This window comes from Acanthopagrus latus, chromosome 1 (assembly GCF_904848185.1).
Source record: "Acanthopagrus latus isolate v.2019 chromosome 1, fAcaLat1.1, whole genome shotgun sequence".
In the NCBI taxonomy this organism is placed as follows: Eukaryota; Metazoa; Chordata; class Actinopteri; order Spariformes; family Sparidae; genus Acanthopagrus; species Acanthopagrus latus.
The window spans coordinates 12,029,061-12,051,235 of NC_051039.1; the positions used below are offsets into that span (position 1 = coordinate 12,029,061).

General features: G+C 39.5%; 2 protein-coding genes and 1 long non-coding RNA gene across 5 annotated transcripts in view; 1 reads left to right on the forward strand and 2 right to left on the reverse strand.

Annotated features, from left to right (window-relative positions):
* Nucleotides 1-3,689: 3,689 nt before the first annotated feature.
* Nucleotides 3,690-4,466, reverse strand: LOC119018563. The gene is made up of 2 exons (XR_005074786.1): nucleotides 4,219-4,466; nucleotides 3,690-4,084 (listed from the first exon to the last, which is right to left on the reverse strand). It is a non-coding gene; the product is annotated as an uncharacterized LOC119018563 (long non-coding RNA).
* ppa2 (inorganic pyrophosphatase 2) lies at nucleotides 3,941-8,896 on the forward strand. 2 transcript variants are annotated; one of them, XM_037096257.1, is made up of 12 exons: nucleotides 3,941-4,157; nucleotides 5,370-5,434; nucleotides 5,569-5,613; nucleotides 5,706-5,759; nucleotides 6,271-6,390; nucleotides 6,607-6,693; nucleotides 6,830-6,956; nucleotides 7,695-7,822; nucleotides 7,998-8,083; nucleotides 8,157-8,226; nucleotides 8,340-8,379; nucleotides 8,466-8,896. In XM_037096257.1, exons 1-12 carry the CDS (start codon nucleotides 3,968-3,970, stop codon nucleotides 8,486-8,488), a joined length of 1,035 nt encoding a protein of 344 aa, XP_036952152.1. In that variant the 5' UTR covers nucleotides 3,941-3,967; the 3' UTR covers nucleotides 8,489-8,896. The 2 variants fall into 2 exon arrangements, with proteins under 2 accessions (XP_036952152.1, XP_036952161.1); XM_037096266.1 differs by lacking the exon at nucleotides 6,271-6,390.
* A 157-nt stretch (nucleotides 8,897-9,053) lies between these two features.
* tet2 (tet methylcytosine dioxygenase 2) overlaps nucleotides 9,054-22,175 on the reverse strand; it is a 30,509-nt gene continuing 17,387 nt past the window's right edge. Inside the window, exons 2-10 of one of the 2 annotated variants that reach the window (XM_037096246.1) lie at nucleotides 16,226-19,212; nucleotides 16,053-16,143; nucleotides 15,865-15,958; nucleotides 15,558-15,766; nucleotides 15,168-15,309; nucleotides 14,524-14,613; nucleotides 14,057-14,194; nucleotides 13,500-13,854; nucleotides 9,054-13,324 (exon numbers count right to left, since the gene is read on the reverse strand). In XM_037096246.1, coding sequence (XP_036952141.1) covers nucleotides 11,952-13,324; nucleotides 13,500-13,854; nucleotides 14,057-14,194; nucleotides 14,524-14,613; nucleotides 15,168-15,309; nucleotides 15,558-15,766; nucleotides 15,865-15,958; nucleotides 16,053-16,143; nucleotides 16,226-19,169 — 5,436 coding nt within the window. In that variant the 5' untranslated portion in view covers nucleotides 19,170-19,212 and the 3' untranslated portion in view covers nucleotides 9,054-11,951. Of the gene's footprint in view, nucleotides 13,325-13,499; nucleotides 13,855-14,056; nucleotides 14,195-14,523; nucleotides 14,614-15,158; nucleotides 15,310-15,557; nucleotides 15,767-15,864; nucleotides 15,959-16,052; nucleotides 16,144-16,225; nucleotides 19,213-22,175 lie in introns of both variants that reach the window. The other variant, XM_037096237.1, reaches the window with a different exon arrangement.

The following is a 22,175-nucleotide window of genomic DNA, read 5'->3' on the forward strand; positions in this document are numbered from 1 at the left end:
GGACGTCAGCGTTAGCAGTATGACATAACCAAGGAGGGTTTTTATAACATAACATACTGAACCATCACAGACCCTATACAAACATGGCAGGTCCGTAAACAAAGTTATCTCCAGTGCATTCACAGTGTTTGTTTATGTGACATCAAGTCACTCGAGGTGCGGCTTTTCTTGACCTGCTCTAAGAGAGAAGTGCAGTCTTTCAAATGAATTCACACCTCCTGTTATCCTCGGGGGCTAGCGACACACGGTTAGTTGCTCAAACTTCACATAGAAAGCAGTCGTCATGGAGTGCTCGGGGGAAATGATCCATTGCATCACGGGTGAACTGTAACGAGTTCGACTCCAGCACATGTGTAACACATGTTGTTGTCAAAGGCGTGGCTATGGAAGTGGAAATGTAAACACATCTGTAGCTAAACATAATGATTTCTGGTTTCTGCAGTGAAGTGAGCGTCAAAATTAGGTTGCCACATCATACTGGTTTGTGCAATCAGGATATTTTTAAATGCAGATTTTGAATTTGTATTCCTTACGAAAATGTATCCCTTGTGAAAATAAAGTTTCACGTAACAACCGTTGATGATAACAAGCTGTTCATAATGTTATTTCAGTCTAAGCATTTGGTATTTGTTCATTATGTATGTGGTGATAAGTGTGCTCTGGATTTCATACACATATGTTAAGTATGTGAGATTGTGAAGCACATTACAATTTATTTTGAATTGACACTTCTACTTCCAACACACATAAAACATGACTCGACCACAAGCACAGTTATCAAGAGTACAAAATGCAGTGGTTTTTTTTTTGCCTGTCACCATTTTCAGCTTCAGCCTAATTTTTACATTGCATGAATTAGCCTAGCAGCTAGCAGACTTTTTCTCTACTCACAGTTTAACAATTTACATGTCACTGCATCTCCAGACAGAACAGCACGGTTGTATTTCAGCCTTGTTTTTCCAGTTCAGTACAATGAATTGTTTTGTTCATTCACTCCAACTTTCCTGCAAATCTGATGAATAATCACAATGATGCAGTGTTTGGCCAAAAATTGCAAGGATGTGAGGAATTCATGGAGAGTGGCGTTCGCAACATTGCAAATTCCAGGAGGGATCGATTTAAAATACATTCAATTTAGAGGTACAAAATAATGCAAAATAGTTGAAATATCCATAAAGAATTCCTTGAACAACAAATCATGACAAGTTTAATCCAGGGCATAGTTGACATTTTTGCTTGATAATAAACAGAATAGTTAAACAAATAGTTGACAATTGATTTAATACGTTTTCTACTGACTTTTTATTTTCACTCCTTCGCAGCAGATTTCTCAAAAGCACTATGAATTACACTTGTCAAACATAAATTTTACACTTCTGTCTGAAATCCATTGTGACCAACCAAAAGCATGTTTCCAGGCAGTATGTTTGAAATAAAATGTTAAAGGCAACAAAAACTGTGTGCTGTATTTTCCTGCAGCAGCCAGAGCCACCCAGGTGAGTGAATACATGAAGTGGGAATACTCATACCTGAAACGTTGTCCACAGCCAACTGCTCACCACTTGGGCACCATCACTGGAAGAGTCATGGTCGAGTGCTTAGTTTATGGGCACCTTGACAGAAATTGAAGGAAGGGCCACTCTTCTCATTTAACTCTCAAATCGAGATTTATTTATTTATTTTTTTAAATCAGTACCGAGGTTATAACCAATCAAAGAGACATGTTAGTCCCCTGTGAACCTTCAACAGTCTCACACAATCCTGCCACAAAAAGCCCAGTTCACCTCCTTCATCATGGTGTCAGGCCTTAATACTTATGTCCACATCACAGGTCCATACTTTTCCTCGAGGCAACACATGGGATTTTGCGCTCAGCAGAATCAAAGTATTTTGGCAACAGTATCAAAAGAAAAGCATGCACTTTGAAATTCTGTTTAACCAGCTTTTTATGGCGGCCGGTATGCATGTCATTTGTTTGAACAGTGACCAACCAATGCGACACTAGAAGAGACACATCAAGGTGGCTGGGAGTGGGTTGGGTGTTTGCTCAGCGCACAATGGATACATACGGACTTTGATCTCACGATGTACCCTATTGTGGAGATGAACAACACCAAAACTATTTACTTCAGGTAATAAAAACAAAAGCAGCGAGACATTAAAGCACACGCTACAGGGACCTTTATGGTTGTTTCTAAAAATGGAGGCCAAGATCATCAGAAAGGAAGAGGAGGCTGAATAACCCTGCACTCTGTTCTGTAAAAGCTGTGTTTTATCCTAATCTTAGGGACAAAAGATCTAAACATTTTTATTGTACAATCTGTCTTTCACTGGTAGTAACTAAAACCATTGTAACTATAGTCATTTTTAGTCCGTTGGCTGGAAACAGCTAAAATTAAACAGGCCAACAAACATCAGAGTACAAAAAAAGAAAAGAAAAGAAAAGAAAAGAAAAGAAAAGAAAAGAAAAGAAAAGAAAAGAAAAGACTAATCTGGGATCGATGTTGCTGCTATGCTTATCAATTAAATATGCCCACAGATGTTTTTCTTAAAATGTGCAGAAACATCAGTGTTACAGTTCTTTGAACAAATATATTATTACTAAATTAGTTTTTAGTTTGATAAGAAACTCACAGTACTGTGGATCTGGAGAATGTTCTTGTGTCTGTGTTGTGCGTTTTGTGGGAACAGATTAGCTAGGTGGCAGTAAAATTCATCATGCAATGGAGGACTTGTGAAGCAGCTATACTGTAGAAAAGAGAATTGACTTCCGGTTGCAACCAATGTATTGTCAAAATAAAGGTTTTACAGGGAAGAAGCAGCCGTGGCTTAAGATGTAGTGAATTGTTTCTACAATATTAAAGGTACGGTTATAAATCGGTCAAACATATGTAATACGTGATATGTTTTGGTGACTCCGCTGATCTTTTTTGTAGACCTGTAGCACCTAGCATCGGGCCAAAGATCCTATTCTATTGCTTGTTCATGATTAAATAAATAAATAGATGATAATAATTTATTAAATTAAATAAACTAGAAATCAATGGCTTGCAGGCCTCAATCCCTGTATTCTTTGGTAATTTGGCTTTTCTGATATAATCAATATTCTTTTTTACAAAATATTGATTAAAATATAACTGGTTAATTTTGATAGCTCTATCTGGAATAGCCAATGAACATGCCAGATATTTTAGTAGAACATTTTCAACCAAATAAGCTTATGTCTCTTAGTAACCATGCATTAAGTCATCAATCACCTCCAACACGTTCCTATTTCAATTTCATCTGGATTTTTGGCTATATAGTATTTATGCCCACATATTTGATAGTACATTTTATAGGGATGTTATGAGCCTCTGTTGAATCGCAGTTATGGACTGGCAACAACTCACACTTATTCAATTTCATCTTCAGACCCTAGGCCTCAGGGAAAATGCTAATAATTTGCAGAATCTTGGGGACCTCAATTAGGTTCTTCATAAAAATGATCATGTCATCTGCCTACTGGCTGGTGATTATTGGCTTCCCAAGATCATCTAACTCATCAATATATGATTTTTAAAGCAATCATGAAGAACTTTCAGATTTTGTTGATTCTTTGTCTCTTTCAGGGAAAAAAAAAAGTAGTACAACATCTTTTTCAGGCATTTCCAATAGGTATTTCTGTAAATCGAGCCAAAAGCCAGTAGTATGGAAACCATCTTTAAAAACATCTTTAATAGTTTCTCTCTGAAAATCACAAAAAGAGCACCTGTTGTTTACATCTAGGAACAACCGACAAACAGGTCCATGTCCCGGGGCCTGGCATCAGCCTGCACCGCAATTATCCCCACGCTCGATGCTATTATTTTGAAAACCACGGAGCGGAAGCCGTGGCTTCACTCTCGCGTGATTCACGTTGGTGGATGTGGGGGCGCGCGCTGGAAAACGGGAAGCAGGAACCCATCGAGGGGAAGAAGTGTGTATAATGAGCCCGCTGCTCCTGCGCTGTTCGTCCGGCTGCCTTGTGACAGTTCTCGGCTCATTTTCCGCCTCTCGAAACAAACTCATCACACAAGCAGCGGCGGCTCCTCACCTGTATTATCTGAGAAAAACGATGCACTATCACACGGAGGAGAGAGGACACCCCCATTCCCCCGACTACCGGATTTATTTTAGTAAGTTAACCATCGCCACCATGATGGGAGAAACCAAGTGTGTCCCCTGTGTTCAGGTTACCGGTTTAGTACAAGACGAGGTGCCTGACAGCAAACTGCAGCTCGACCTCCGGGTTCAGGTAGAAGTTTGACCTTCGGAGTTGGAAGCGAGAGGTTTTGTTGACATGTGGCGCTATTAGCACAAAGCTTCAGTGTGAAACCTCGCTAATATTAGGACAACAGTTTGCAGCCGGTTTAAATAGTTCACAGGCAGAAATAAAGAAGGAGGATGTCTGACTGGACGGTACTTCCTCACGTGGTGGTACTTCCTGTTCGGTGGTCATGCGGAAGGTAGCTACACAGAGAAGAGGGAAATATTGGTCTATTGTCATCAACAGTATACAATCCAGCCATGTATATCAAATGAGGTTAAACTAATAACATTGTGGAGCTGCTTATCTGCATCATAATGAACTAAATGATAGATTTAATTCATCATGTTAAGTTTTATTGGTGATAATGAAGCCTATATGTGAGTCATGTGAGCTTAATAAGATATCAGCCTCGTTCTGGTCATGGATTCAAGTGTATTCATACAGCTTTTAATACAACACTCCAAATTAGTCAGGGATATGGGCATATGGATGTGCAATAAAAGTCAGTGGTTGTCCTATTATTTTTTGGGGGGGCAGACATATTCACAACACACAAAGGAAAAACTCAAATATGTCACACAATAACAACCAATACATCAACAGTAAGGTTATTTCTAATTCAAAAAGGCCCTGCATTTAGGATACCAGTTGTACCAGTGACAGCGCAAAACTATGTTTTTAGTGGCATCTAGTGCTTAGGTTGCAGATTACATAGCAACTAACTAAATACACCTCGTCCCGCCATACGTAGGCAAAAGGAGACACTAAAGTGGCACCTAATAATGTGACACACCCACTCTTGAGTCATTTATGCCTTTAAATCCCATTACATCGCACACATTCGACCTTCAAGTCGCTTTGTGTCTCCAGGTGTTTTAGTTCTTTACATTGTCCCTTCTTAGATAAACTAAAATAAATGACTACATTGAATGTTTTGACACAAAAATCTTTATGTCTACTTGTCAACTTTTTCTGGTGTTTTTCAGCTGCCTTCCTTAGTGGGTGGAATTTTTTTTATTTTATTATTGATATGTATGGAGGTTTTATTTTTCAACTTGTTTTTGTTTGTTTGTCATAGAAAACGCTGAAGGAAAATACATTTCACCGTTCCATGACATTCCACTTATAGCCGAGTCAGAACAGGTAACTTTTTGATTGCAGAAAGTTAGTTTTTGATTGATAAATACTGCAGATATTTTATGACTATGTTTAGCTATTACCATGCGTATACATTATGTTGCCACTAGGAATACAGTGATTTTGGTTTTCTCTTACAGGACAATGACGTGCCAGCTAAAAAACCCAGGAAGAATGAGAGTGAGGTACATCAAATTTATTTAATTATTGCTAAGTTTACCACCTGAAAACATTCACCCCAGCATATACCGCATATAGCTTTCCTCTGTACTTGCAGGTGCTCTTCAACATGGTTGTGGAGGTTCCTCGGTGGTCAAATGCTAAAATGGAGGTAAGAAGGGTATAGATACAGTACCTAATATTGAAGGAATAGTGATGTCATTATTATATTTTCCAAAGGCTGACATGACATTTTAAGTATTAACACTGCAGGTATACATGAATAGGTCTGCCAGCTTTCATTTATTATTATTATTATTATTAATAATAATAATAATAATAATAACAATGAAACTTAATTTAAGAAAATTAAACACAGCACTAGCCTGAGGCTATTTTATTTACTATTTATTGAGACCCTGCATAGATGATACCAGTTGTATCAGACAGTTTCTAGGTAGGTTACAGACAGTTGTGCATTAAATGCTTAATTCAAGACTTCAGTTACTTGCCTTCTATGAAGTTACAGTAACTTGAGGCTACTGCTTTTCAAATAGATAGCCTAGCCTTCATCAGAAGCTGAGGCTTTGGGTGTATCTTTAACACTGACAAATGTATGCACTTGTAAATGAATAACTCATAAATGCACACACCTACATACACATAAGTGCTTCAATTTCCAGATTGCAACAAAAGAACCGCTGAACCCGATCAAACAAGACGTAAAGAAAGGAAAGCTCCGGTATGTTGCCAACATATTTCCCCATAAAGGTTACATTTGGAATTATGGGGCAATCCCACAGGTGAGGAAATTGTTCTGTGCGAATGGTCTTGTTACATTAGAAATTAGCTCATTAAGATTTATTTTTCTTGAGAAATGTTTAATGCACATGTCCATCATCTTCATGCCATATTGATGTTGATCCTAGATATGCCCATGAGTGCATTTATGTGCATTTATATATGTTAATTCCCAAGTAGTTACTTTAAATGGTTTTGAAATCTGTTTCTTGCAAAAGACATGGGAAGACCCAAACCACACAGACAAAGAGACAAAGTGTTGTGGCGATAATGATCCTATTGACGTCTGTGAGATCGGCACCCAGGTAAGACCCCCATATATATACAAATTCTTTCTTTTCAAATTGTTTAATGTTTTTTTGATCACTTTTAAAAATTAAAATACTAATAAATAAAACTTCATTTTGTGGTTGACTGTTCTTCTGTTGGTCTGTTCTTCAGGTGTGCTCTCCAGGTCAGGTGATTCAAGTGAAAGTGCTTGGCATCTTGGCTATGATCGATGAGGGAGAAATGGATTGGAAGGTTATCGCTATCAATGCTCAGGATCCAGATGCCAAAAGTTTAAACAGTGGGTGATTCCCCCAGATCATCTAGAAACTACCTTATGCTGATCCATTCTCCAAACAGGACGATCTTATATCATTAAATTTACTGTTTTTAATCGGGAATTAAGAATAAAGGTCATGGTAGTAATGCAGAACCCTTTAAGATTAGCTACCCAACCTCCAGAACCTGTCAGATCTGCATTTGTCCACACACTTTAAATAAGGTTTTTATACACATATTTTTTCACATATCTAATTCACATTCAAGTGCTTACATTTTGAAAAAGCTTTTGCAGAAATTCTTGAGAAGTTTTCCAGCTCAGACAGTTACATCAGTCTAGCTCTCTGTAGTTAAAAAGTCACCTAGAATGAACCCTATGGAGTTTTTATTGTCAACATGGTTCTGTTTACATTCAGAGTTTCTTTTTAAACCATTGTGTCTTTGCTCAAGGCCAAACAACCATGCTGAATTCATTTTCTTAACCTTAAACAGTATTTGCAAAACCTGTTTCTCAATATTTTTAAGCCTGTATTGTTTAAGCTGCAGCTTTCTCCTAATGTTATGATTGGACTTTTTTTAAGAACTATTGTAAATTGATTATGTTTATAAATGGAAGGAATTCATATTCAACATATTCAAATAAAAAAAACAAAAAACAAATATAAATGGAATACAAATTCATATGTAATTCATACAAGACACAAAAGATGCAAATTGCTCCTCTGATCTTACTTTGTTTAATGTGTTTTTGTTTCTTCAGGCATAGAGGATGTCCGAAAGAGTCGGCCTGGTCATCTAGAGGCCACTGTCGACTGGTTTAGGAAATATAAGGTGCCTGATGGAAAACCTGAGAACCAATTTGGATTCAATGGACAATTCAAAGACAAGGTACTGCGACCTTTGTAACAGAAAATACAGTAGATAGATAAGACATGAGCCTTTGTGTTCGAGGGGGTTGGACTCCATTGTGGTTTAAGTGGATGAAACTAAAAAGGCTCAAATGAGTTGGTCCCTGAAGATGTCAAAATGTCTTTCGCTCTGACATTCTTTGTCCTTTTTTCAGGACTTTGCAGTTGAGATTATTAAGTCCACCCATGAGCACTGGAGGGCACTAGTGCGGAAGCAGACGAATAGTGGAGGAATTGAATGGTGAGTTGGATGAGGTAAAACCTGTGTGCGTGTGATGTACATGTATTGAAAATTATTCCTTTTTAATTTTCAGCAAAAATATCTCCTGCTGTGAGAGCCCTTTCAAATGCAGTGCAGACGAGACCAAAGATGTGGTCCAGTCGGTGAGGACTTGCATATGGTGTTGTTTCACATTGATGATAGTAAACACTATAATGGTATATAAAGCTGTATAAGGCTTAGGTTTGATAACTGTCATCTGTATTATTTAATGCAGGCCCCTGCATATGGCAGTGCACATCCTGTGTCTCCAGAGGGTAAGTAAATAGTGACACACTGACTTCTCGTTTTTTGATGTCGCTACACTTACTTTTTTTTTTAATCTAAATCTTCTCTTGCACAGTGGATAAATGGCATTTTGTCTGAAGCCCTAAACACAATATGGAAACCAACAAAACTTAACATCACATGAAGCAGTTGCATCTTTTGTAAGCAGCTGGATTTATTTTTGGTAAGAACTCATTCTCCAATATATAAAGTGCCATCTACGTTTATTATACAACAATTTGTGGGGGATGGGGACATTAATAGCCAATGCTTTGAAAATATTAACCAATGAAGATCTGTACGTTTTGTAATGTTAAGTAAAGAACCATAAATAAGATTTGTTTTGTGTCTGGACTTTGTGTTGAGATTGAAAGTTGTGTTAACGCACTCTAATTTGTGTTTTAGAATGTAAGTAATCTGTGCTTGTAATCACACACACAACGCAATTTGTATGTAACAAGAAAACGTGTCTCCCTGTTTGGGTAAATAAAACAAATAAGGCTTGAACATGATACGATCTCTTTCCAGTTTCATCCGTAATTACACTTTAAAAACGTACACATATTGACAATAATGAACACAATATAGATATTTGTATTAATTTGGAGTAACAAATCAAATTGCTTTAAATAAATATAAATTTTATTAAAAAAACACCCACATCTCAGCAATATCAGGAATGATATAATAAACAGCTTTCAAATAAACTGCATTCAGTACATTACAATACTTACAGTATTAATACCCATCCTCAATTCAATTTTTTTGTAGCATACCAAACTTCAGGAGAACAAGGGAAGCCTTAAAAAATAAAATGACAGGCTAGGAGTTGCACATTTTTTTCCCTATACCTTTAGTGTCTAACTGCAAAAAGACCAAGTGTGTATCAACTGCTAGCTTAACCCTTGAGCTGAGCACATATAGTGTGCTAGCTAAGCCCAGAAAGTCATTCAAGTAATGTTGACTCACTCAGAAACACTCTGAAGCATCTTCAAGTATGGCTATGCTTTTAACCCGCTATATCTTAGACACCTCGGCTTTCTTAACCACAACCTGCTACTGTAGCTGGGTCCTGTACAATGAAATTCAACATTTTTATGTAGATTTATTTTACAAAACTGGAACAGTTAAAAAACAAAAACTATAACTTCTAATGTCTGAGCGAACAGGATACTATAACTGTAAACATTGCTGTGACAGTGAGCATACATTTACAAAGACCTCCTGGATAATCTAACCGTGATCATTCTTTAACCTGAAAGAGCGAAAAAGTATATTTAAAGATATGATGAGGATTGCTGATAGAGGAGCTGTGGGTCAATTTGACAGAACTAGAAGAATCTACATGAACATTAAAGAATGAGCTGTATTCCTGCAATACAGGTTCTTGGTATGTACAATGTGACATAATTTATTTATTTTTTTAACACATTTACAATCTGTTTAAATAAAACATTTTGTAATTCTTTATTACATATTTTTTCCTGAAAAAGAAATGAAGTGCTTTCAGAAAATGAATATGTTGAAGAGTGGGGTAAGTTGTTACTATCACATGACAGTCATTCCATTATATATCGCATTAATTAAATCAAATAGACAGGGAAGAGAAATCATTATACAATTGCTTAGTGGTTATAAATAAATTTAACTATACACTGGCACAAAGATGTGCAACTACATTTATCACTGCCCTGGTCTTGCCTCATAGCAAAAGCAAATACATTGCTTTTTATTTAGTCAATATCATACTTTCCCTTTAGTCAAATCAGTGCATATATGTTCAAATTACTTTTAAAAGGTTACCACCATCCTACTAGCTAAGATATAAGTAAAAAATTGCAGGAAAGCATCTTTTTTCCTCGCAAAATAATTTTGTCTGTGTGAAGTATAGAATTGGATTCAGGATGCAATGGCAAGTACCTGAATGATTAAAAAGACAAGATGAATACAGGCGATGAAGATGCACACAAAATTGACATTGAAAATGTCCCTGATTTTACAGTAACATCAAAGATTTAAGTTCAAGTAGCACTTTCTACCAAGTTGATAAGAAAGTAAGAAATGAACTTGTTGCCTTTTGGTGGCCTGAAATTGTAAATTATAACATTTTGAAAGTAATATACAAAGGAAGAGAGAAAAATATGTTATATCCTATTGCCAAACTAGTTTTGAGGTATATGAGAGGTTTGTACTATACATTATTTAAAAGCCTTCTCACTGCCCAAAGAGTCTCACATTGTATGATTCTAGTAGGTTGAATAGCACCTCATGATATAAAATCAGTTGAAACCCAAAGAAATACAATGAAATAGGCTGTTAGCATTCTTTACAACACAAAATCTATAACAGTAATTCCAAAAAGGGAAATTAACTTACTGTACAAATCTCACCTGTTTATCTTACAGTTAGATTGCAATAATTAAAGATCCCACAGCAAGCCAGCTGCCCTCTGAAACTGACGCTGAGCTTACCCTGTTTCATGTTCCTCAGTGTATAAAAAGCACATTTACTAAGCACCACAGACATAAAACTACATGTAATATTCACAGTCCAGGTTTGTCCAGGTTTCAATGAACCAAAGGTAAGGAACATTAAAAACAGTCGCTGACAACAAAGTAAACCTGGAAAAAACAAAAATGACACGAACATGTAAATTTTTTTTTGCCTCAAAATGTTAAAAATGCACCATTAGAATGGCTCAATTTACAGTATAAATGACATAGGATAGTGAAAGAGCACCAACACAATGATAGTTTAAAAAAACAGATTTGTGGATAGCTCATACAACCCTCTGATATAAATTCATTAATTCAGATTTAGTGATGCTTTGAAAAAAAAGATCTGTAAATTTGGCAACACAGTTTAACCAGATTTTAGGATTTTAAAGGTGTTACCAAGACATTTAGCTTTAATTTAATTTCATATTAACTCTAATTATCAAAAAGTGCTTTAACAAACACTGACTTGCCAAAAACCATGATGATGCTGATGATTTGACAGTGGGATGAAATTTTCAGTGTCCTGTTAATAGAAGTCATTGAGTGTCACTCGTAGAGTGTGTTCTGGTGATAGTGTGAAGGCATTTTAATTAAAATAAATGATAATAAGCACACACTTTAGCACCGTGTCAGTGTTTTATGCCAAGATGTAATCTCCAAAATTTTGTTTAATAAAAATAAAGCCACCAAAAATGAAACTTTGTTTCCATTAAAAATAGGTCCTTGTGTATCAGACTGAAAGCACCAGAGATTTTGACAGTGTGTGTCTTGCAACAGTTGCCAAACAAAATAAATACATCCTAGGGAAGGTCAACTAGTAAAGCTTGATTGTTTAAGAGGTGAAAGACCTGATGTGAAAGGTGAATTATCTCACATCTAATCACATGTTCCTTTTTCAATGCAACACTGTTGATAACCTTACGAATAGGAAGGAGTGTAAAGTTGAGGCCAGTGGTGCTAGTCTTGGTTTGTCAGCAAAACACCGTAAGCACCAGTGAAGCACCAGTGAAGCACCAGTGAAGCACCAGTGAAGCACCGTCAGTTGTTGTCTTCATGAATGTTTACTATACAAACTGACTGTAAGGCCCTGTGACCTTGGTGAAGGCGTACGGAGATGTACTGACATAGGTGTTTGTTGTGCACGACAAGGACCCCCCCTCCATCAGTGCCTGGATAAAACGCTTGTAAGGAGGCTCCCCGGTGGATTCTGATGACTCAGTATGCTCACGCTTTACCCCCTTCTTGCCCTTGCTAGGTGTCCCCTCACCACCATTCCTCTCTGCATCTTCCTCCTTCTCTCGAGCCTTCTCTGCCATCTTGGCTTCCCACAGTGCCAAACCATGCTTGGCCTCATTCATATTTTTGTGCTGGTAGAAGACCAAGGAGATGCGTGTTGGGTGGTTGCGGTCAGGGTTTTTAAGAGGTGTTGTGGCATGAAGCTCCCGTTTTGCACACTCAATGAGGACTGAGCCATGGCTTGGTGCCACTGCCACACCACCAATGTCAGGGTCCAAGAAGTTGTGCTCATTGTCTGACCACATCTCTGGCTTTTGTGGGGTTGTTGGTGTCTGTGGTGTTCCAGGCTCTTGCTTAATACCAGAGCCCATGAGACTCCCATTAGGCAGACCTAACCCTGACTGGGTTTCAGGGTTTAAACACCCACCACTTAACTGAGCTGAAAGCATCTGTGGACGAGCCATTCCCATCTCCGTCTTGATTTGCATATGGAAAGGATCTTGGCCTGGGGATAAGATTTGAGGACTCCGAGATAGGTATGGATTTGGGTATCCTCCAAACTGATTGCCTTTGCTCACAGCAGCTGTGTAGTCTAGACCTCCATGAGCTGAAGGTGCTCTTGAGAGGGGGTCCATGAATTGGGTATCTGAGGCTCCATTAGGACCACATGGGGCATAAGGTCTCATAGGGTGAACTGGCCTCATACTGCAGGCATCGTAACCGTTGACCTGTAAACCTGGCTCAACATACCTTGGAGGATAATTGACTCCATAACGTTGATGTACACCGTACTGTTGCTCTGTGTAAAGCGCTGGCCGTTGTTGTCGATACATTTCCAGGTGCTTTGGGTTTGAAGCGTAGTATGGATGGTAATTGTCATGGGGCATTCCTCCGTTACATTGATAACCTGGGTATGGACGATTTGATCCATTTATGTAAGAGTTTGGTACATGTAGTGGGGAGGGGTAAGGGCTAGCTGGTGTCGGTGGCTGAAGGGGATACATGCTGCCTGGTTTAGAAGTGCTTGGGAAAGACCCAGGATGGTTGGGGAACCTGGGGTAGCTGGTAGCATTTGGTGAGCCAGGATAAGGGGGAAGAATGCTCTGGTGCTGTTGTTGTGGTAGTTGCTGATGATGGCCCCCAAGGGGGTGTGTTCGTTGACCTGACTGTATGGTTGCTCCCAGAGCGCCTGGAATAAGTCCTAGAAAACAAAACACCCAAAAGATAAAGGCCTAAGCAGCAGCAAAGAGATGAAAAGTTTTGTCAGTTCTGTAGGGTTTTTTGTGCTAATTGAATGTTTGAAACATTTCCCTAAAAAAATAAATACAATATTTAAGATATAATTTATGAAATGTGTCTGAATAAATGTTACCTACCTGCCATAGAAGTGCTCTGGGTGATATTCTCATAAGTGCCAGCTTTTGCCTTGGCCAGTAGGGCCTTCTCTGCCTTATCATTAGAGCTTTCCAGCATGGCATTCTTGTTGGCAGCTGCCTTCTTTGCATCTAGCTTTTTTTGCCGGCAAGACTTGGCAGGTTCTGCAAGCATGCGCACCTGGCGGCGGAAGGCACTAAGGACTTGGATGGCGCCTGACTTGATCTTCTCCTGCTGACCCTCCTCACTGCCAAATTCATCAGTGGTGGAAGCCTTATAAAGAGGCAGTACATGGAGCTGCTCATCCTCTGGTATCTTTCCAATCTCGCGGTTATCCTCCCTTGTTAATGTACACACCTGGGGAAAAAGTTAAAAACACTTTGTTAGGGATGTCGCGGATGTGAAGTACCAAGTCTGCTTTTCCTATTCCCATATTTGTTCTTAAGTCATGCTTTATTGGGACATTAGGCAGCACTTGTGTGCTGTTTGAATCTCTGTATCTATTCCTAAACATATACAACATAGTTACAAACATATACATTTCCCAAGTTTTGCTTACCACGGTGCTGCCCCCCTGCATGTTGTGGAGGTCTCTGTGAGCATGGGCACAGAAGTCCAGACAAGCAGTGACCCCAGAGAATGGACGACCGTCCTTGAGACCCAGACGACAATCTGGTGCCCTGTGTTCATGTTCTACCTGTGTACAGAAAACATTAGGTAAACGGAATAGTATACTTAGAGTTTCTGAAGGTCACTAAACAATGTAGTTGGTAAATCTTAACAGAACTGATGTACCTTGAGGTCAATGTAAATGCAGATACTCTCATAAAATACCTATACACAGTGTAAGGTTTGACCTATTGTTGGTAATGAATTCCTCTGTGCAGGTTGCATGTATACATGCAACACAAAATATGATTGATTTAAATTTAATGTGAAATCAGTTACATCTTTCAGTAGAAATTGACAAAATAATCATGTAGATGTAGAAGGGAAATGGTCTATACAATATCTAGATATACTCACTTGGTTTCCATAAGCTTCAGGTGCCAAACTTTTATACAAGGGAGCCAGTAAGGTTGCCAGATTTTGAAAGTTTTGCTCTATTTTCTCTTCCTGAAAGACAAAAATAAGCACAATTTCATGAGCACAATAATAACGGTTAATAAAACAATGGACAATAATCAGGTTATGATGATAATGTGATTTGATGTATTTACATGCACTTTAGTAATGGGATAATGGAAAAAATGGGTGGTACATGATTCAGTTAATCAGTTGGATTTCTTTCCAAGTATGTAAAATAAAAGTGTTCTGATCTTTTTTTCAATGATTTTATACATGCCCAGATGTAAAAGAACGGAAGAAACTGGATTAACGCTACACATGTGCTAAATAAAATGAAATATTGGGCAAAAAAACAAGGTTTGTTTATTGGATTTTTCATAATTTGTTTTTTATCCAAAAAAGCATATTGCTTTATGCTGTTGACATGACCACTTGGATAATCTGGTAACTCTATAAATCAGAAAATGATTTTATAGGTTTTACAGTGTGCATGTTAATGTGCTCACTGACCAGTGTTTTGTTACCTCAATTAGCATATTATGTTAAGGGTAACTCTGGTGGTCCTCTACTATTTTATCATTATTATAGCTTACCTCCCTTACATCATCTCCTAGTAGCTTGAATTTTCTTGGTATCTTGCTCCGGGCAAACTTGCAGCCATTGTAGTACATACTCCAGGAGCAGCCAAAGGAGAAAGATGCTCCGCAGGTGTCAGGATCTAACCCCTGGCATGCGCAGGTCCTCCTGAAGGGTGAAGACAAAGATTTGATTGTGTCATTATTGCCCAGGTTATTCAGTGTTAGACAGAAATTGATGACTGAGGATCAAAAATAATGAAAAGGGCAAAAAAAGCAATAACTACATGTTCCTTTTATTAAACTACCTTGCGTAATTACAACACTCATTGTTATGATTATCTTAACTTTTGTGTTTGGTTAAAAACTACAGTAGGCCACTTAGCCAATTTTTGGTTCTGTAGTGCTAACACTTACTCCTCATTAAGAGCACAGCGTCTCTGGGTGAGGGCTCCATGCTTTCTTAGAGTATCACTTAGCTCGAGGTAGAGGCGGTCAGCTAGGCTGGGTAGTATGCCCTCCCAGACCAGGATTACCACAATGATGCAGGCTGTGTCACATGTGTGACCAGTACGTTCCCGTACTAGCACCAATAGCTTTTCTTCTGTACTAGATCGACGAATTACCTGAAATGTGACAGGTGTAGGAATTTGTTCACAGTGAGATATTTAAGACAGACATTTCTTGAATTAAATATTCAACATTTTACAAAAAAGATTCTTACCCATTTCGCAATGGGGCACCCCTGTGTACTCTTCCCTTCCTTGCCGGTGTATATTACTTTCTCAATCCTGATGGCAGGACCAGTTAGACCAGACCTTCACAGCAAAATAGAGGCATAAAAGTAAATAGTACACAGTGCCTGTGTTACGCTGTCCCATGTTTACAGTAAGAAGTTGATTTGCAGTTAACCTTTTCTCCATCGTCTCCCGTATACTGGCAACACTAGGCGCTGACCCCAAGTGGGTGTAGTATGGGCCTTCATCCTTCTCACTGATTTGTTCTAAATATCATAAATGAACACACATTAGTATTTATACACAAATTGATCAATCATGTTTCAAAACCAACATCATGATACATACCAACACAGTGGCAGGATGCAATGTCATATTGTGTTTTCATGGGGGTATCTAGTAGATTCCTTATAGGGGTTTCCAGTAGCTTCATAGGAGACTCCATAAAGCTTTGTAAGAGTTGTTCCTTCTTAGGGGTGGAATCAGGAGGTCTTTTTAGAGTTACATTGGCTGGGGCAGCCGCTGGTAGTTCTGCTCCACTCAGGTCTGTGTTAGTCGACAGAATTGTGACAGGCCCAGAAGATTCCACCTTCACTTTATTTGATGAATTGATGACAAGGGATTTCTTCTCAAACACAGGTGAAAGCTGGTACTGCCTCAGGCTTTGTTCCATTGAAGCCAAGATGCTTCCCGGCCTCTTGCTTTGATCACACAGGGTTTGTTGATTCTCCTGCTTTACTTGTATTTCACCCATGCCTGTCTCTCGCATCTGTAACTGCTGCTCCTGCTGCTGTGAACAGGGCAGCTCAAATCTGGGTCCATTTTCCATTTTCACTGCTCTCAGGCCATGTTTGGGATCGCCAATGCTCTGAGGGGGATTAGGAGGGCCCTGACGCTCCTGCTTTTGTAACAGGTGTGTACGCAGTGCTGCATGCCTCTGAAAGTCTCCATGGGTACCCATAGGCCCCAGAGGTAGTCGAGGTCCCCTTTGGAACTGAGTGCATGATATATTCAGCTGCTGTTCAGCTTTAGGATACACCTGTTGGTTTAGCGCACCTTGTGGTAAGTGAGGTTGTGACTGTGTTGAGGTCTGGGAGATGTCTGGGTGGTTGGGCTGGTGGCAGTGGTTGTTAGGCCGCTGTGGCTGAAATTGCTTGAGGTTACTGTTGCCTGAGTTTGGTGTATACTGCCTTTGATGTTGTAGTTGTTGCATCTCTGTTGTGTTATTGTAACTGAATGTTGCATGGTCGCTGTGCTGGATGTGTTGGTTGTTGGATTGAGCACTATTGTTTCTTAGAGACTGGTTGGGTTGAGGCTGCTGCTGACCTGGCTGAGGCTGACTGCGAGGTCTGTAATTAGGAGACTTTAGCTGCTGCCCTTCAAATTGTGGTGGGTGGGACAGGGGGCGTTGAATATGACAGTGCTGTTGTTGCTGCTGTTGTTGCTGTGATGGTAAAAACCCTGGTGAAAGTATATCCTGCAGGTCGGGGTCTTCACATAAGTGCTCTGACTGCATCTGGGTGTGGTAGCGGCTGTCTGTCTGCTGATTTGGGGGAAAGTTACACTGCTCTGGCATTTTCTGGGGTATAGACTGATGCATCTGTGGTGCTTTAGAATGTGATTGCTGCCACTCAGGGGCAGTGTTGTGCTGGGCTGGAGCACAGTGCGTTTGGGCTGGGGGACGGTCCTGCTGTTGCTGTTGGAAGCTATTAGACCCCTGGCTGCTGTCTGTGAAAACTCCCTGCGTCTTGAATCTTTGCGCTGAATTTGGCTCCAACATCTGGCAGTGAACCTGGGGGTTAGCTGTCTGCTGCTCTGACTGAGGCTTCGCAGGGAAGCCCCTCCACATGTCCGGCTCTTGTGCCTGGGACAACGGGCCACTCACTGGTTGCTGCTGGGAGTGTGAAGGGTTCAGCTTCATCCAACCTCTCTGGTGGGGAGTCGAACATGATAAGTTGGCTCTCTGCTGAGACGTGCTCTCCATCCCATTTTCTAACCCAGCATGACGTGGCTGCTGGAGACTGGGCCCCATGGATCCAGTATTGTTGCCAGTATTTTGTTTTAAGGTCTGGGGTTGAATCCCATATTGGTGCCCCCTGTCATTGACATGGTGCTGATGCTGACCAGACCCAGGTTCTTCATTTTGCCCCATCTGCAATTCAGAGTTTGGAAAGGATCCAAATCCACCTGCCTCTGTTGCCTGCAGAGGAGCATTTCGCTCCAGAAAAGAGTTCTGGTTAAACTCCTGGTTGGCTTTCGCAAATAAACCTTGGGGGTTTGTGTCATCTGGGTAACACTGCGGGCCATTTTGATGTTGTTGTGAGCCATTGGCAGTATTTGTATGTGGTATCATGCCAGGCAGCTGACCTTGAGATAGCTCTTGACCGGAGTAAGATTGTGGCCGCTGCTGCTGATGCTGCTGATGTTGTTGCTGCTGGTGGTCTGCTTCAAAATTGTTGGAGTATCCATTCACTATGTAGCTGACAGAGTTATAACTGTTGCCTCCTTCAACACTGCCTGATGCCCCAGGTGGCTGTTGCTGTGAGTCAGGCATCTGGGTTGAATTGGGCAATCCTGAGGTTGAAGAGGGGGGTTGTGCACCTTCACTGGGCAGCTTATTTGCAAGTGAACCATTGACAGCATTAAGCTGTGGCCCAGATGTTTGTTGTGCAATTGACACTTGCTCAGGATAATACTGAGACAAAGTTTTTGTTAAAAGATCACCTGGAGTACTTTCAATGTTTGAGGGGGGTGATACAGCACCATTTGGAATTGAAACCTGTTTATTCCTTGGTAGGCCGAAAATATCACCATTAGGAAAATGACAGTTTCTTTTGTCCAACTTAATCTCTGTCTGTGAGGTATTGCACTCAAATTCTGTTGCCTTAGTCAACTCAGGAAAGTTGTCCACTAAACTGGAGCTCATGTCGTCATTTCCTTTAATCTCAGATTCTACCTTAAGTTTCTTTGACTGGTGCACCATTAAGGACTGCTCAGTGAGTGCATGCTTCAACTCTCCATTCATCAGCTCTCCATTCATCATATAGGATTCTTGATCGAACAGCCCTTGTACTGAAGCAGGGCTATTGCAGTTCTCCCTGTGCCTCTTCATGGAGTTTGCACCTGTGCTAGACTTGAAATGGTTCCAGTTCGTATCCCCAGTGATCTGCAGAGAATCTCCTTCTGAAGACTGACCTCCATTCTGGAGTTTGTGAGAGATGTTGTGAGATGTGCCAAATTGTGCTAATATCAGACTTTCTTCCGTCTCATGTCTGGCCTGTTCTGTTTCCATCTGGCCTGCTCAGAGTCCATCCACGGGCTGCCCTCTGTCCGTCCTGAATGGCAGAAAGAAGGAAAAATATTAGTTTGCATCACTATTTACACAAAGTAATGTCTTAAAATGCAATATTATATACTATGTAATACAAACTGCAGTGCTGATGAGACATTTTTGATTGAGTTGTGAAGTTGCTGGGCATTTGTGGTTGCGACCCTGTGTATTAAGGATGCATTGAGCTCAGGTCATGTATGTGTTATCAAAAGGAAAATCCTGTGAAAACAAATGTCCTTTATTGGACCCAGCATGTCTCACATGAATTTTATTTAAACTTAGTTGTGTCAACGACCTTTGAACGTCTATTTTTTTCTGAAGACTGCTGCATCATAACTAACCACAGTATGGTGAAATGAAAATTTGCTGCTCTGAGATAAGCTTAAGCTTTGTCTGTTAAGCTGTTCAGGTTACACTAATAATTTTCAGGAATCCCCATCTTTTTGGTCCAACACCGACAATCCTAATGTCACTACTTTCAGATATCCTCTACAAACATGACAAACAAACATGATAAACATCTTGCTTAACTTAAAAAGCTGAAGCCTCAGATCTGAATGTGGCCTTCATGAAGGGAAGGTCAGTAAAAAAAAGTGTGCACATGGTGTGAGTCACCATTTTTAATTTAACCTACACAATTTAGCAAAAGGTGTCCTGAAAGTGAATGCCATGTTTGGTTGTCACACTTTTAGTTCCCAATATTAGTAATACATGGCAATATGTCTGTTTCCTTTTGAAGACCCTTATCTCAAACTACAAGCAGTCACATCCTGTTATGTACTGTATGTTAGTAGTAAATCTAAAAATACCACAATAGGCTAAATGCCATGTCAACCATCCAACTGTTCAGTATGTGAAAAAATTGGAAAAGGATGCCTGACTACATTGTTTCGAGACAAAATTTTGTTAGCAAAATCGCCCATCTACCAGTTAGAGGTCACTCGAACAGCAATCGATTTAAACAGAAATATAGGGAACATAATCTAAATTGACAAAAGAAAAAAGAAAAACTACAAGACTGCCTCATTTAAATGGCCCATAAAACATCCAAGGCGGCTATGTTTGAGACCTTTCTTGACTTTTCATCTGCGTAAAACACAGTCCAGTCAGCATGTGAAACAATAGTGTCTCGCTTCTTTTGAAACAGAAAGTGGCATGTGTTTGAATCCATTTCCTTGATTCTGACCTCACTCCAGGTCACTGCCACAAACAGAACAGTTCTTTTAATAACTTCCAATAAAGAGTGACATTGTAGAGTGAAGCCCTTTTGATGAATTTGATTTATTGGTTATAATATCTAAGAAAAAGGAATACATTAAAAAATATATATATATGTCGAGTTGATTGAAGGTAGTAGGATGCAAGGTTAATGTCCCAGATGGTAGATGGGAGGAGGAGTTGTCTGCTCGTCAGCTGTTCAGTCATGGTATTCTTCCCCCTTAACGTATTGTAATGTCAAATATGCTAATTCAGTTTGGTTCTCAAGTTTGAGGCCTTTGTTATAAGGGCTAAACACATAGTATTGTATGCTTTGTGTCAGGAAGTTATAATGAGCATAAAACATAATCTTACCCCCAGAAATGTTTCCCACATAATCATCCTGGTAAAATGAACTTCTTTCTGTTTTTCCACTGTTAGATTTAACATAACATTATGTGTAAAGATGAGTCAAAAATCTCAAAAATAAAAGCAAAATATAGAGGATTATTTCACATCTGAATTTGTTCAGATTGTGTATGGCATCTGCTGAGCAATTAAGGTAGCATTTTACAGAGCATGCATGTTTTTAGCGAACACCAGGCCATTTAACGTCTTTGTGAATGAGAAAGTAGGTATGTAAAACTTAAACAGTCATAAATAAGAATAATCGGCAAAGAGTGAAAGGAGCTACTGTTACAAAATAATTAAATAAAACTGATCTATGGAAAAAAAGGGTCTTTGCTGAAGACTAAGCGGCAAATGGAGCTTATGGTTTCACTTTTTTCTTTCTCTGAGTGCTCTCTCTTTCTCTCTCTCTCTCTCTGTCTGTCTGTCTCTGTCTCTCTCAGATAGATTCCAGTGATTCCAGTGCAATATTGATTTCTGTCTCCCTCAATTATTAATGCATGTCACATCCGCAGCATCTGCAAAACAATTGCAGCGCTCAGGCACAAAGAGCCGCAGTCTAATCCATCATAATTATGAGCAACTCTCCTGCAGATGCTAAAGGAATGGGCAGCTGACCAGCACCAAGAGAGGCCTAGATCAAGTTTAAAGTGTTAAAGGAAATGTGTGTTTCCTGTTCACGTTTTAATTTTATTTAGCAAGTTTTGACACTTCACTGATTTTAACAAAGATCTTCTTAAACAAACTGTGCTTGTCCCCAACCTTTGTTTTCCTACATATGTTGAGGCCGAGAAAAGATGCATTTTCCTGACTTTAATTGGTTTCTTGGAGGTTTTGTCCACCTACATACAAACAATTCCATGCCATCACAGCTACCTTCTACTTTGAGTACCTGCAGGAATTTGGAACTTTTTTGATTTTAACACAACATGAAACCCAATGGTCTGATTCTAATGTTTTCAAATTTAAAGGCAGCATATAGATGTAATGCCATCTACCTAAAAGTTTCCACCTCACGCTTACATTCACAGTCAGTTTTCAAACCTTGTGAGGAAGTTTTTCTACAGTAACTGTAGTTATTCATGATCGACTTCTTTAAGTCACTCTGTATGTACTTAAAAGGAGTAAATAATGTCCTTGGTGCTCTGAGTAAAGTCTTGGGTCACAATTGGCGGGTGCTATGGTCAAGTTCAGAAAAATTTGTTATACAACCTTTGAAAACATAATTGGATCCAGCTTTAGATTTCCACAAAAGCCCTCCTGTTAATGTAAACCAAGTATGGGCTCACTATAGGCACTGACTGATGTTTGGGGGAGGGGGAAGGAGACAAAAAAAATGGCTAAATATTTGAGGTACTATGG

Excerpts from the sequence above, each read along its gene's own strand:
- ppa2 (XM_037096257.1), top strand. The coding sequence starts at position 3,968 with ATGAGCCCGCTGCTCCTGCGCTGTTCGTCCGGCTGCCTTGTGACAGTT. Across the intron at positions 5,435-5,568 it reads TTATAGCCGAGTCAGAACAG|GACAATGACGTGCCAGCTAA; the intron begins GTAACTTTTTGA and ends TTTCTCTTACAG. Across the intron at positions 8,084-8,156 it reads AATAGTGGAGGAATTGAATG|CAAAAATATCTCCTGCTGTG; the intron begins GTGAGTTGGATG and ends TTTAATTTTCAG.